This window comes from Sus scrofa, chromosome 8 (assembly GCF_054392235.1).
Source record: "Sus scrofa isolate SSC_HxYL_T2T_F1_AM1 chromosome 8, Sscrofa_HxYL_maternal_Yorkshire_Landrace_v2.0, whole genome shotgun sequence".
Lineage (NCBI taxonomy): Eukaryota > Metazoa > Chordata > Mammalia > Artiodactyla > Suidae > Sus > Sus scrofa.
The window spans coordinates 71,677,051-71,691,512 of record NC_139390.1 but is presented as its reverse complement, the minus strand read 5'-3'; the positions used below and the strand labels follow the sequence as shown (position 1 = coordinate 71,691,512).

The following is a 14,462-nucleotide window of genomic DNA, read 5'->3' as shown; positions in this document are numbered from 1 at the left end:
CCCCCAGGTGCCGCAAGCACGGCCCTAAAAAGCAAAAATGTAAAATAAAATAAAAATAAGGAGTTTCTATCAAGGCTCAGTGGTTAACAATCCAACTAGGAACCATGAGGTTGCAGGTTCAATCCCTGGCCTCGCTCAGTGGGTTAAGGATCTGGTGTTGCCATGAGCTGTGGTGTAAGTCGAAGACCCAGCTCAGATCCCACGTTTCTGTGGCTGTGGTGTAGGCCAGCGGCTATAGCTCTGATTCGACCCCTAGCCTGGAAATTTCCATATGCCGCAGGTGCGGCCCTAGAAAAGACAAAATAAAATAAAATAAAATAACTCTTAATGGTCCTGATCTTCTATAGGTTTTGGTGGGGGTTTTCTTTTTTTTTTTTTTTAAATGACCTCTTCCAAGGCATGTGGAAGTTCGCGGGCCAGGGGTTGAATCTGAGCCACAGCTGCCGCAGTGCCCAATCCATTAACCCACTTCACTGGGCTGGGGATCAAACCCAGGCCTCTGTAGCAACCCCAGCTGTTGCAGTCGGATTCTTAACCCACTGCCATAGCAGGAACTCTAACTTCTTTTTATTATGGAAAAATTCAGCTGCAGAAAATAGCCTGTAAAGAATCTCTTGCAATCCTGTTAAACTCAGTTTTAACAATCACCACCTTAGAGACAGTCTTGTTTCATCTATAGTCCCACCCAATATACCCTCCCCTTAGATTTTCTTTTCATTTTTTTATTACTCAAATGAATTTATCACATCTGTAGTTGTATAATGATCATAACAATCTAGTTTCACAGGATTTCCACCCATAACCCAAGCACATCCCCCCACCCCCCAAACTGTCTCCTCTGGAGACCATAGTTTTTCAATGTCTGTAAGTCAGCATCTGTTCTGCAAAGAAGTTCAGTCTGTCCTTTTTTCACATTCCACATGTCAGTGAAAGCATTCGATGTTGGTGTCTCATTGTATGGCTGACTTCACTTAGCATGATAATTTCTAGGTCCATCCATGTTGCTAAAAATTCTGGTATTTTGTTCATTTTAATGGCTGAGTAATATTCCATTGTGTATATGTACATCTTCTTGATCCACTCCTCTGTTGATGGACATTTAGGTTGTTTCCACGTCTTGGCTATTGCAAATAGTGCTGCAGTGAACATTGGAGTACATGTGTCTTTGCAAGTCATGGTTTTCTCTGGATAGATGCCCAGGAGTGAGATTGCTGGATCAAATGGTAGTTCTATTTTTAGTTTTCTATTTCTAGTTTTCTCCATACTGTTTTCCACAGTGGGTGCACCAATTTACAATCCCACCAACAGAGTCTCCACACCCTCTCCAGCACTTATTGTTTGTAGACTTTTGGATGATGGCCATTCTGGCTGGTGTAAGGTGGTATCTCATAGTGGTTTTGATTTGCATTTCTCTAATTATGAATGATGTTGAACATCTTTTCATGTGTTTTTTGGCCATCTGTATGTCTTCTTTGGAGAACTGTCTGTTTAGATCTTCTGCCCATTTTTTGATGGAATTGTTTGTTTTTCTGGTATGGAGTGGTAGGAAGTGTTTATAAATCTTGGAGATTAATCCCTTTTTAGTTGATTCACTTGCAAAGATTTTTTCCCATTCTGTGGGTTGTCTTTTCGTTTTGTTTAGGGTTTCCTTTGCTGTGCAGAAACTTTTAAGTTTGATTAGGTCCCATTTGTTTATTTTTGTTTTAATGTCAAAACTCTAAGAGGTAGATCTGAGAAGATGTTGCTGTTGTTTTTGTCAGAGAGTGTTGGCCTATGTTTTCCTCTAGGAGTTTGATAGTGTCTGGTCTTCTATCTAGGTCTTTAATCCATTTTGAGTTTATTTTTGTGTATGGTGTTAGGGAATGTTCTAATTTCATTCTTTTCCGTGTGGCTGTCCAGTTTTCCCAGCACCACTTATTGAACAAGCTGTCCTTTCTCCATTGTATATTCTTGCCTCCTTTGTCATAGATTAGTTGACTATAGGTGCGTAGGTTGAATTCTGGGCTTTCTATCCTGTTCCACTGATCTGTATTTCTGTCCCTGTGCCAGTACCATACGGTTTTGATGATTGCTGCTTTGTAGTAGAGTCTGAATTCAGGAGCCTGATTCCTCCAGCTCCATTTTTCCTTTTCAGGATGTCTTTGGCTGTCCTGGGTCTTTTGTGCATCCAAACAAACTTTAAAATATTTTGTTCGAGTTCTGTGAAAAATGTCCTTGGTAAACTGATGGGGATTGCATTGAATCTGTAGACTGCCTTAGGTAGTATAGTCATTTTGATAATATTAATAACTCTTCCAATCCACAAGCATGGTATATCTTTCCATCTATTTGTGTCATCTTTGATTTCTTTCATCAGTGTCTTATAGTTTTCAGAGTACAGGTCTTTTGTCTCTTTAGGTAGGTTTACTCCTAGGTATTTTATTCTTTTGGATGTGATAGTAAACGGGATTGCTTCCCTAATTTCTCTTTCTGATCTTTCATTGTTAGTGTATAGAAATGCCATTGATTTCTGTGTATTAATTTTGTATCCTGTGACTTTGCCAAATTTGTGGATGAGCTCTAGCAGTTTTCTGGTAGAGTCTTGAGGATTCTCTAGGTATGGTATCATGTCATCTACAAATAGTGATAGTTTTACTTCTTCCTTTCCAATTTAGATTCCTTGTATTTCTTTTACTTCTCTGATTGCTATGGCTAGGATTTCCAAAACTATGTTGAGTAGTACTGGCGAGAGCAGACATCCTTGCCTTCCTTGTTCCTCATCTCAGTGGGAATTCTTTCAGCTTTTCCCCATTGAGAATGATGTTTGCTGTGGGTTTGTCATATATGGCCTTTATTATGGTGAGGTAGATTCCTGCTGTGCCCACTTTCTGAAGGGTTTTTATCAGAAATGGGTGTTGGATTTTGTCAGAGGCTTTTTCCATGTCTATTGAGAGGATCATGTGGTTTTTATTCTTCAGTTTGTTAATGTGGTGTATCACACTGATGGATTTGTGAATATTGAAGAACCCTTGCATCCCTGGGATAAATCCCACTTGATCATGATGTACAATCCTTTTAATGTATTGTTGGATGCAGTTTGCTAGTATTTTGTTGAGGATTTTCACATTGATGTTCATCAGTGAAATTGGCCTGTAGTTTTTGTTTGTTTGTTTGTTTGTTTTGTCTTTTTGCCATTTGTGGTATTTTTGTTTCCTGTTGTGGCCTTTTCTTTCCGCCTAGAGAAGTTCCGTTAGTATTTGTTGTAAAGCTGGTTTAGTGTTGCTGAATTCTCTCAGCATTTGCTTATCTGTGAAGCTTTTGCTTTCTCCCTCAAATCTGAATGGGAGCCTTGCTGGGTAAAGTAATCTTGGTTGGAGTTTTTTTCCTTTCATCACATGAAGTATATCATGCCATTTCCTTCTGGCCTACAGAGTTTCTGCTGAAAAATCTGCCGATAACCTTATTGGGCTTCCCTTGTATGTTGTTTCTTTTCCCTAGCTGCTTTCAATATTTTCTCTTTGTCTTTAATTTCGGTCAGTTTGATTCATATGTGTCTTGGGGTATTCCTCCTTAGGTTTATTTTATATGGTACTCATTGTGCTTCCTGGATTTGAGTGAGTGGTTCCTTAGGTTTATTTTATATGATACTCATTGTGCTTCCTGGATTTGAGTGAGTGGTTCCTTTCCCATGTTAGGGAAGTTTTCGGCTATTATCTCTTGGAATATTTTTTCTGTCTCCTTCTCTCTCTCTTCTCCTTTTGGCACCCCTATAATACAGATATTGATTCATTTAACGTTGTCCCATATTTCTCTGAGACTCTCCTCATCTTTTTTCTCCTTTCTGTTCTGCATCCGTAATTTCTACTAATCTGTCCTCCACCTCGCTTATTCGTTCTTCTGCCTCCTGTATTCTGCTGTTGGCTGTTTCTAGTGAATTTTTTATTTCACTTATTATATTTTGCATCTCTTCTTGTTTATGTTTTATATCTTGCATCTCTTTGCTCAGTGTTTCCTATAAGTTTTCCATCTTTGCCTCCAGTTTATTTCCAATGTCTTGCATCATCTTCAGCATCAACAGTCTAAAGTCTTTTTCCTGGAGGCTGAGACTCTCCTCATTGCTTAGCTGATTTTCTGGGGTTTTTCCTTTCTCCCTCATCTGAGTTATAGTTCTCTGTCTTTTCATTTTTTGTATGTGTTTGGCGTGGTGACCTTTTTATAGCTAATAGAGTTGTAGCCTCTCTTCCTTCCGGTGTCTGCCCCCCTTGTGGTTGAAGTTGGTATGGGGGGCTTGCTGTAGGCTTCCTGATGGGAGGGGCTGATGCCTGCCCACTGGTAGGTGGAGGTGATTCCTATCCCTCTGGTGGGTGGGGCTTTGTCTCTGGATTAGATTAGAGGCAGCTGTGTGCCTGAGGGGTCTTTAGGCAGCCTATTTACTGAGGGGTGGGGCTGTGATCCCACCTGGATTATTGTTTGCCCTGGGGCTTCTCAGAGCTGACTGGCTAGTGGGGCCAGATTTTCCCAAAATGGACACCTCCAGAGAAAGGCATGCTGCTGAATATTCCCGAGAGCTTTGCCTTCAATGTCCTTCCCTCACAACAAGCCACATTCACCCCTGTTTTCCCAGGATGTCCTCCAAGAACTGCAGTCAGGTTTGACCTAGATTCCTGTGGAGACCTTGCTCTGCCCTGAGACCCGGTGCATGTGAAAATCTGTGTGCACCTTTTAAGAATGGGGTCTCCATTTCCCCTAGTCCCATGGAGCTCCTGCACACAAGCCCCCCTGGCCTTCAATGCCAGATGCTTTAGGGACTCTTTCTCCCAGTGCCAGATCCCCACACATGAGAGCTTGATGTGGGGCTCAGAACTCTCACTCCCATAGGTGAGTCTCTGTGAACCACTTAGTTTCCAGTCTGTGGGGCTTCCCACCTGGGTGGTATGAGGTGGTTTATATCATGAAATCGCCCCTCCTACCTCTTGATGTGGCCTCCTCTTTTTCTTCTGGAGTAGAATATCTTTTTTAAAGTTTCGGTCCATTTGGGTGAAGATTGCTCAGCCTTTAGTTGTGAATTTTGTTGTTTTTAGGAGAGAAGTTGAGCTCCAGTCCTTCTCTTCTGCCATTTTAATCCCAATCCTATCTCCTAGATGGTTTTGAAGCGAATCTTAAACATCATATCATTTTAAAATAAAAAATATTTTTACTAGTTTTATTTTTGTTTTAAGGATTAGCCCTTTGAAAGGAGCAGAATGATACGTAAAATATGCCACTGTTTGTGTTAAAAAGGATAAAATAATTGTATTCATGTTTGCTGTAGGTTCAAAAAAAACTGCAAGTATTGGTAAAACAAAATTACAATAGAGGTTATTCCAAATGGGGGCAGGGGGCAGTGATAGGTGAATGGACAGATGGGAGTACAAGGGTGACTGGAAGACTTCACTGTGTATGTTTTTATGTATGTTGATTTTTTTTTTTTCTTCAGTTGTGATTTTATTTTTTAATCAATTTTTTCTTTAGGCTCTTCAGCTTCTTCACTGTTTCCCTCTGGACACACGATTAAAAGATGGCAGTAAGTATAATAATGTGTCGAGAAGAACATTTATGCAATTTATTACTGGCCGCTGACATTGAAAATATATTGGTATCTTTTGTTAGGTTTGTTTTGGCAGTCACCAAAGAGGCCCCCCTCTCCATTAAAATTTGATCTAAATGAACCTTTGTAAGTATATATACCCAATTTTGTTCACATCCTTCATTGTAAAGTTCTTAACTGTATAGGTTTACATTGCAAGGTGAACATCTCAGGCTCTTTAATGTTAAATTATGGCATCCCTGTTAATCTGAGACTTAGGATAGCAGTTTGGGCAACAAAGCCAGCCACAATGCTTCTTCCTACACTCAGGAATCTTTATTTACATGGTAAATAACCTCATTTTCTTTATCTTTTCTAAAGTGAAACCAAAGTGTTATCTCTCTTGATTTTATTCATGAAAAAGTAAAATGAAAACAAATGTTTTCTGGAGTTCCCATCGAACCTGACTAGCATCCCTGAGGACTTGGGTTTGATCCCTGGCCTCGCTCAGTGGGTTAAGGATCTGGCGTTGCCATGAGCTGTGGTGTAGGTCACAGACGTGGCTCAGATCCCGCGTTACTGTGGATCTGGCGTAGTCCAGTGGCTACAGCTCCAATTGAACCTGTAGCCTTGGAACCTCCATATGCCACTGATTCGGCCCTAAAAGACAAAAAGACAACCAAAAAAACCTAATGTTTTCCTATTTATTGAAGTCAGTATGTAAGAAACTTGGTTACGTAGGAAAAGATGATTGTGACTAACTCCCTAAGTAATCTCAGATTAATTTTCAGAGGAGTTGATCGCTGAGTATATAGCTGTATATCTTATCTGTATTAGATATACATTTCATACACATATGTATATATTTTAATTAAATACTTAGCTTGTTTACCTTCCTTTCCGCAAGTAACTCTGTGCTTAATTCTTTAATCTGGTGCTTCTTCTAGTCACCTTATCCTTTCTGCTTCTCCTAAACAACTTACATTGTTTGTTCTCAAACAAACTCATTTGCTTAGTTGAAGCTTGCTATATATTCTTTAAAACCAAATGTGTGATATTTCCTTATGAAATAAAATGAATTTCCTTTCACTACTTGAATTTTTCTATTTCTGGCCACTCTTCTCCCCAGGTAGTCTTGATCCCTCTCTGATGAGGATAAATATCTGATGTTTTCTAACTTCTGCAGTGCCTTGGTGTAGACCAAAATTTTGTTGCATGACACTTTTTGTTTGTTTTTGTCTTTTTAGGGTACACATGTGGCATATGAATGTTCCCAGGCTAGAAATTGAATCAGAGCTATAGCTGCCAGCCTACACCCAACACCAGATCCAAGCCTTGTCTGCGACTTAACACCATAGCTCAAAGCAATGCTGGGTCTTTAACACATTGAGCGAGGCCAGGGATCAAGCCAGCATTCTCATGGATACTAGTTGAGTTCATTACCATTGAGCCATGACAGGCTAACTTTTAAAAAAAATTGCCTAACTTTTAAAAAAAATAACCCATAACAAAAATTCTGTGGTTACTTCTTTTTAATATTTTAAAGGTTATAGTTTCTGGTGAATTAAACATCTTTAAAACTGTACATTCACACTTTACTTTTTAATTTCAAAAGGCACTTGAGTTTCCTTCTGAATGCTGCAAAATTATATGCTACAGTCTATTGCATTCCATATACAGAAGAGGTAAGATATTCTTTAAGCCCTAACAGGTGATAGAAAAGGTTAGAATTAATAGCCTAATTGTGTCATCAGTATGTGTTTTATGTTATCAAAGAATCATTCTTTGATAGAAACTCTTCATTTTGTTGTAGTGTTGCTCATTCTATTACAGCAAAAGCTAAAATCTCATTGCAGCATTACTAAGTAGGAGAAAGTCAAATTTTTCTAAATTTAAGTGGTGAAACAAATATTTGTAAAACAGTCTTACTTCATCTTTAAAACATTTATAACTACTAACTTTAATTGTTGTAATTACTCTGAAAACCCTAGTAACTTGTTTCATAACAGTTTTTAAATATTCTTTAATGATTCTCTTCGTTAACATTTATTTGGCTTATGTCATCATATTATGTACATTTCAGGAGGTTTGAAAATGCTACCCCATACTGACATTTCTTAACTTTTATCGTTTATACCTATTCTCTTATTATATATGTAAAGAATATAATAAGTTTTATTTGAGAGGCAGATATGCACTAGTGAATTTTTCTTCTCAAATGCATAGTAGAACTAAATAAATTGTTGTACTTTTAGGTTGGCTGAATGGGAAAATATGAACCAGATCCAAAACTAACACTGGCTATTTTGGATCCAGATAAAAATGCCTGTTGTAGAGTTAAGACGCAGTAAACTATATCATAAATGTCTGGCAAAAAAAGAGTGGCATTCAGTTGAATTCTGTTTACTTATTTATTGAGTCAATGTATGTTGAGTATAACTTTGTGCAGGGAACTTTGTAAAACAATGAAGAGATAGCTCCTGATCTCCAGGCACTCTGATATTCATAACCAGTCCTAAAACTGCCTTTTAAAAAAAATGTGTGGAAATAACTAAGATTTTAGGTTTGTTGACTAATAAGTATTCTTTTAAACATCACCTCCACTTCCCAGCCTTTATGGATGATATTTCTACAGAAGTAAAGGTAAAAAGTCACAAATAAGTGTAGTCTGAACAGTTAAAGGATAAGTTATTCAAGTGTTTTAGTATGATAAAAGATCTTTTTTAGGTTGTTTTTAGCTTTAGGATTCATAATTTTTAAAATATACTGATACAGTTACTGTTTTTAAAAACAGGACTTATCAGCAGACACCCTGTTGAATATTCTTTCTGAAGTAAAGATTCAGGAATTCAAACCTTCCAACAAGGTATGTGTACAGGTTCATTCATTTAGCAACTAGTTATTGAACTTCTGCTTGTGTCAAGTTTATTTATTCTAAACCTGGAAAACCATGTAATGAACAAAACAAAATTCTCTTTCCTGTGGGAGTTATATTCTGAGGGGGCAGAGTATAAAAAGAAGTGCCAGTAATTATGTACTATTACATTATGGGCATAAGTGCTAATAAGAAAAAATAAAACAGGGAAAACAAAGGGTGATGCAGCTGGTGTTATTTTATGAGATAAAAGGGGAGGAGATCCTGTCGTTGCTCAGTGATGATGAGCCTGATTAGTAGCCATGAGGACCCACACGGGTTCTATCCCTGGCCCTGCTCACTGGGTTAAGGATCTGGCATTGCTATAAGCTGTGGTATGGGTTGCAGAGGAGGCTTGTATCCTGCATTGCTGTGGCTGTGGTGTAGGCTGACAGCTGCAGCTCCGATTCAGCCCCTAGCCTGGGAACTTCCATGTGCCATGGGTGCAGCCCTGAAAAGACAGAAAAAAAGAGGGGAAAGCTTCTCTGATATGGTAACGTTTGAGCCGAAGTCTGAAGAAAGTAAGGGGTGAGCCAGGCTGTTATCTGGTGAACGAGAAGTGCAGACAGCAGAAACAAGTTCAGAGAAAAATCTTCAAAGATTTTGAAGGCCAGAATTTTTCTGGAGGAGAATATGCAAGAGGAGAGTGGTAGACAATGAAATTGGAGAGGTAGCTAGGGTTATGGTAAGTATTTCATGTCTTATTATGCAATAAGAGGACAGCGAAGGATTTTAAGCAGAGGACACAATCTAAAATCATATTTATAAGGATGACCCTATCAGTTCTGTTCAGAGTGATTATATGAGACATGAGAGAGGAACCAGAAAAAGCTATTAGGAGGTTATTGGCAAACGATGATGATGATTTAAAGAAAGTTGTGATAAGGGCTTGGATTCTGTATATTTTGCAGTAGCTGTGACAGGATTTATAAGGGATTGGTTTGAGTGTGAGAGAAAAAAATATTGTTATTTTCTTAGTTGCTTATTAAGCAAGCTTAATAGCTCCAAGTGCAGGGAGGAGATAGAGGAAGTTTGAGCAGAGAAAAAAAAAAATAGAAAATAATTGCCCAGGGGAGTGGGGGAAGTTAGGAATTAGAAAATGTAACAATTTTGAATCAAATTAGAAAATGAGTCAGAATTTTGAGGTCCACTTAATGTTAATTCCAGTTAATGTATTCCACTAAATGTGGCTGGAGGAAAGGCAAATAGCTGCTTGTATGCTACTGTAGAATAGCTGGAAAATTGAATTGTAACATGGGTTGGGGTTTTGCCATACAACTTTTTTGGAAGGAGAAAAAGAGTATTAATAAAGATGGAATATTAAAAAAGAACAAAATAATGCCATTTGTAGGAACATGGGTGGAACTAGAGATTCTCATACTAAGTGAATTAAGTCTGAAAGAGAAAGACAAATACCATATGTTCTCACTTACATCTGGAATCTAATATATGGCACAAATGGAGCTATCTACGGAAAAGAAATTCATGAATTTGGAGGACAGACTTGTGGTTGCTGAAGGGGAGAGAATGGGATGGACTGGGAGTTTGGGGTTAGTAGATGCAAACTGTTGCATTTGGAGTGGATTAGCAGTGAGATCCTAGTGTATAGCACTAGGAACTGTATCTAGTCACTTGTGATAGAACATGATGGAGAATAATGTAAGAAAAAGATGGAGTCGTATATATATTCATATATATGTATATATTCATATATGTGTATATATTCATATGTATGTATATATTCATATATATGTAGATATGTTCATATATGTGTGTGTACATATATATTCATATATGTGTGTGTACATATATATATATATATGAGATTGGGTCACTTTGCTGCATAGCAGAAATTGTAAATCATTGTAAATCAACTATAACAGAAAAAATTAAAACCTTAAATATTTTATAATTATTTTTTCCATTATAGCTGGTTTACAGTGTTCTGTCAATTTTCTACTGTACAGCAAGGTGATGACCCAGTCACACATATATGTATACATTCTTTTTTCTCACATTATCATGCAAATAAATAAAGATGGAACATGAAACTTAAAGTAGGAAAGCTTGAAAATACGAAGTATTTTTTTCATATGTTCATTATAGGCCTTTTTGTATGCACTCTAAAAAAAATAAACCACAAAGCAACCATCTGTTCCCCTTACCCTTTAGCTATACTGAAAAAGGTGGAGTAATGAATGACTGCTAAATTCAGGTAGGAAGTGGTATGGGTAGTCTTCCACTGTGCGTTTTTATTTTAGGCAAAAAAGAAAACTTTTAGCCAGTTCATTTTGTACTAGTAAATAGATTTGATGAATGAAATGTTTATGACGTGTAGTTTATCAGGAGTATAAGTACAGAAAGGAAAAACAATTCCTATATAAAGAAGATTCCTTGCCCTTGTTTCTCATGGGCAGAACTGCTGGACAGAAGCCAAGGAAATATGTATCAGTGACCTTAATGGTCTTTATTGCTCTTCAATATGTTTTCTAACTTGAATTGTTTCTTTCTATATTGAAGTTGAGGGGTAATTATCCTGAGCAACTTAGCTACTGTTTTAACATGAATTATGAACTTTTTCACAGCTACTTGAAGCAACTCCTACTGAATTATTAGGGCCTGGCACTACTAGTTAACAGATGCCATGGCCAAAAATATCAGCTACACATTCCAGGAAATAAAAATAATTGCTTCCTTAACTCCTTAATTTTTCTCAAATATTTATGATAATATTAAAATATGAAAATGTGATTTGGATGTGTTTATTTTAGTGATGGTGTAGCTGGTTTCTTGGTTTGAGAATATTCACTGCTCTCATAAGATACCTAATAAGTAACTTCTTAAAGACAAATTACTTACCTTTGCTGCCCTCAGCATGTAGCTACATGAAAGAAGATAATATTCTTTTGGGAAAGAACTTCTTGTCAGCAGTCAATAAATATTTAAAAGAGGCCAATATTATATATTTTGTGAATTTCTTCAATTTCTTTGGAGACATAAAGTAGCTCCACACTAGGCAGAGGTATGTAATTTGGTTTGAAGTTCATTTGTCAGAATCACAAACTGTTGATTAATATTAACTTTATATTAGTGGAATTTTAAAGGAGATTTATATGATCTCAAGATATAATAAGCTATTCAATAAGTATTTTAACACTGTGAGCAAATTTATTTTAGATATATTGAGATTCTGTCAGTGAACAAGATAAAGATCCTCATTACATGTCAGTATGAGGAGACAGATAATGAAACAAATATGTAAATAACATAATATTACCAGTAGAAGGGATAAAATACATTGGGCCATAATGATTAATACTAGATAGAATGTTTTTTCTCTGTGATTTATTTGATAAAACAGATTCAATAGTCAAACTTAGGTGTAGGATGTGATATCATTAATGAATATATATACATGTATTTAAAGGTTGTTCAAACAGATGAAACTGCAAGGAAACCAGACCATGTTCCTATTAGCAGTGAAGATGAGAGGAATGCTATTTTCCAACTGGAAAAGGCTATTTCATCTAATGAAGCTACTGCAAGTAAGGGGAAATCTTTGTAAAAATTTTCTGAACTGAAAGGTTTTTTTACTTTTACTAAACTCTACTCAAAAGGTTGTGGGATTAAATAACAATAATAATAATGATATTACTTGATTTCATGATCATATGAAAGTCACTGTTCATCTTTAACTGTGACTGAATTCATAATTTTCTTTACCATTTTCCTACCCTCAAAGGCAAAAATCTAAGTCTGCTTTGTTGTTGTTGTTCTGATTGTTTTAGTCCTTGAGATTCTGCTGTGTGATTTCTTTTTAACTTATGAATAAAAAAATGGAGTCCTTGTGGAGACTAACCCTGAGACCCCATTAATTCACTTTAGAAAAAAAATCATAGGAGTTCCCATCGTGGCTCAGTGGTTAACAAATCCGACTAGGAACCATGAGGTTGCAGGTTCGATCCCTGGCCTCGCTTAGTGAGTTAAGGATCCGGCATTGCTGTGAGCTGTGGTGTAGGTTGCAGACGCAGCTTGGATCCCGCGTTGCTGTGGCTCTGGCATAGGCTGGTGGCTACAGTTCCAATTGGACCCCTAGCCTGGGAATATCCATATGCCGCCAGAGCAGCCTAAGAAATGGCAAAAAGACAAAAAAAAAAAAAGAAAAGAAAAAGAGAAAAAAAAACCATAAATTTCTTGGATTCTTAATCTCCATAATTGCACACAGGAAATACAGACCTGACCTACCTTTGCTCAATGGTCTTAAACTTGGGGAAAATGAACTTTTAATTCCTTAAAAACAGTTGTATATTGCCTCATGTTTTAGACCTGATCATCATCTTTTTTTACTGCATAAATCAGCAGTTTCCAAACTGGGATTTTACACAAATACCAGTAAAATTCAAGGGAAAAAAACTAGATTAGCAGACTGTTGATTTTGCAAATAAAGGTCATCATCTTAAGTTAATAAAATTATGATTCTAGAAAAAACTTAATACCATTTCTTACTTTCTCATTTCATCATAGGTCAAAGTACACCTGTCTATGGAATGTTTTGGGTAGCCACTAGTCTAGAAATCTTTCAAAATGATACTTATTTTTATTTGACCAATTGGCCCTATTCTTAGTTACCAGAGGCAAAATGTTTCAGAGTAGTAGTTATGGAATCAATTTTTGAGCAGTACCTAGTGTTTACTTCTTATTATAAACCAATTACTACCAAGTGTACATGGCTTTCTTATTTTTATATTTTTTAGAGAGGCATTTTTTTAATGTCCAGACTTCTCTAATTTAGTGGTATTAAAGTCATCATTTTCATGTCCTACAATAGCTTCAGTTTCCTGGATTTTTTTTTTTTTTTTTTTTTTTAGTCATTTACAAACCCAAAACAAAAAGAAATCTTTAACGCTAGTGAACCACGTTGCTTTTTATCTAGTTAAAGCCTTTACCACTTACTAGGAAACTTTGTGGGGTTTTTTTGGTTATCATCAGGTGACCTTCAGATGGCAGTGCTTTCATTTGAAAAAGATGATGATCGTAATGGACACATAGATTTCATCACAGCTGCATCAAATCTTCGTGCCAAAATGTATAGCATCGAACCAGCTGACCGTTTGAAAACAAAGCGCATAGCAGGTAGAATTATACCTGCTATAGCAACATCCACTGCCGCAGTTTCTGGCTTGGTGAGATTATTGTTCTTTGAAAATGCTTCTTGGAGTTCCCTTGTGGCACAGCAGGTTAAGGATCCAGCATTATCACTCCTGTGGCTCAGGTCGCTTCTTTGGCACAGGTTTGATCCCTGTCAGGGGCAGGGGTGGGGGGAAAAAAAGAGAAGAAAATGCTTCTTTTTCATTATTTCTTTCCTGTCTTCCCCATTATACACACCCACCTAGTCACTTAGAAACCTTAGAAAATGAGGTGTACATATTGATCTTAATTTAAAATTGTGAAATATTTTTGAAAATAACAGTAATCTGTATTTTGAGCTTTTGCAGATAATATAAACATTATCACATAAAAAAATAAGCTCTGACAAGCTAGAGTATAATTTTTCTTACAGGCAGTAATCCTCTTAAACATCTTCGTATCCTCCATAAAAACTAGGTACTCTATTTTTCTTGAATAAAATGAACTACTTCAGTCTTTACTCTTTGATTATATTGGATTTTAGTTCTTTGCCTTATAATAAATGTAATATCTGTTATGTTAGTGATACAGAATTCTTTCAATTTAGTCTTCACTTAATGATTTAGAATATTTAGAATGGCCCTAGTTACTATACTGTACCGTAGTGCTGTTCTTAGAAGTTATGTAATTGTTATTCCCATTATTAAATGATTTTAGACTGCTATACTTCTTGAATTCTGATGTTTGCTTTCAAAACAGGAAAATTACATAGTCAATTGATTTTTTTGATAAATTTGTTTACTAATTGCTGAACAGGATGTAAGTTTGAAAGTATAAAATAGGCTAAAAGTGGAGAGACTTAATAAGAAATTTATA

The 14,462-nt window shown here is 36.6% G+C and overlaps 2 protein-coding genes across 6 annotated transcripts in view; one reads left to right on the top strand and one right to left on the bottom strand.

Annotated features, from left to right (window-relative positions):
- Window positions 1–14,462, top strand: part of UBA6 (ubiquitin like modifier activating enzyme 6) — an 88,182-nt gene that overhangs the window by 64,357 nt on the left and 9,363 nt on the right. For 2 of the 4 annotated variants that reach the window (XM_003129053.7, XM_084972402.1), the window contains 6 exons: window positions 5,491–5,542; window positions 5,629–5,692; window positions 7,161–7,230; window positions 8,340–8,411; window positions 11,887–12,004; window positions 13,449–13,642. In XM_003129053.7, the coding sequence (XP_003129101.5) occupies window positions 5,491–5,542; window positions 5,629–5,692; window positions 7,161–7,230; window positions 8,340–8,411; window positions 11,887–12,004; window positions 13,449–13,642 (570 nt within the window). Of the gene's footprint in view, window positions 1–5,490; window positions 5,543–5,628; window positions 6,034–6,945; window positions 7,231–8,339; window positions 8,412–11,886; window positions 12,005–13,448; window positions 14,064–14,462 lie in introns of those variants that run through there. The other 2 variants (XR_014812616.1, XR_014812617.1) reach the window with 2 other exon arrangements.
- STAP1 (signal transducing adaptor family member 1) overlaps window positions 11,606–14,462 on the bottom strand; it is a 60,836-nt gene continuing 57,979 nt past the window's right edge. Inside the window, exon 10 of one of the 2 annotated variants that reach the window (XM_084972410.1) lies at window positions 11,606–13,758. The gene's annotated coding sequence lies outside the window, so the exon portion shown is untranslated. The remainder of the gene's footprint in view (window positions 13,759–14,462) is intronic. The other variant, XM_084972411.1, reaches the window with a different exon arrangement.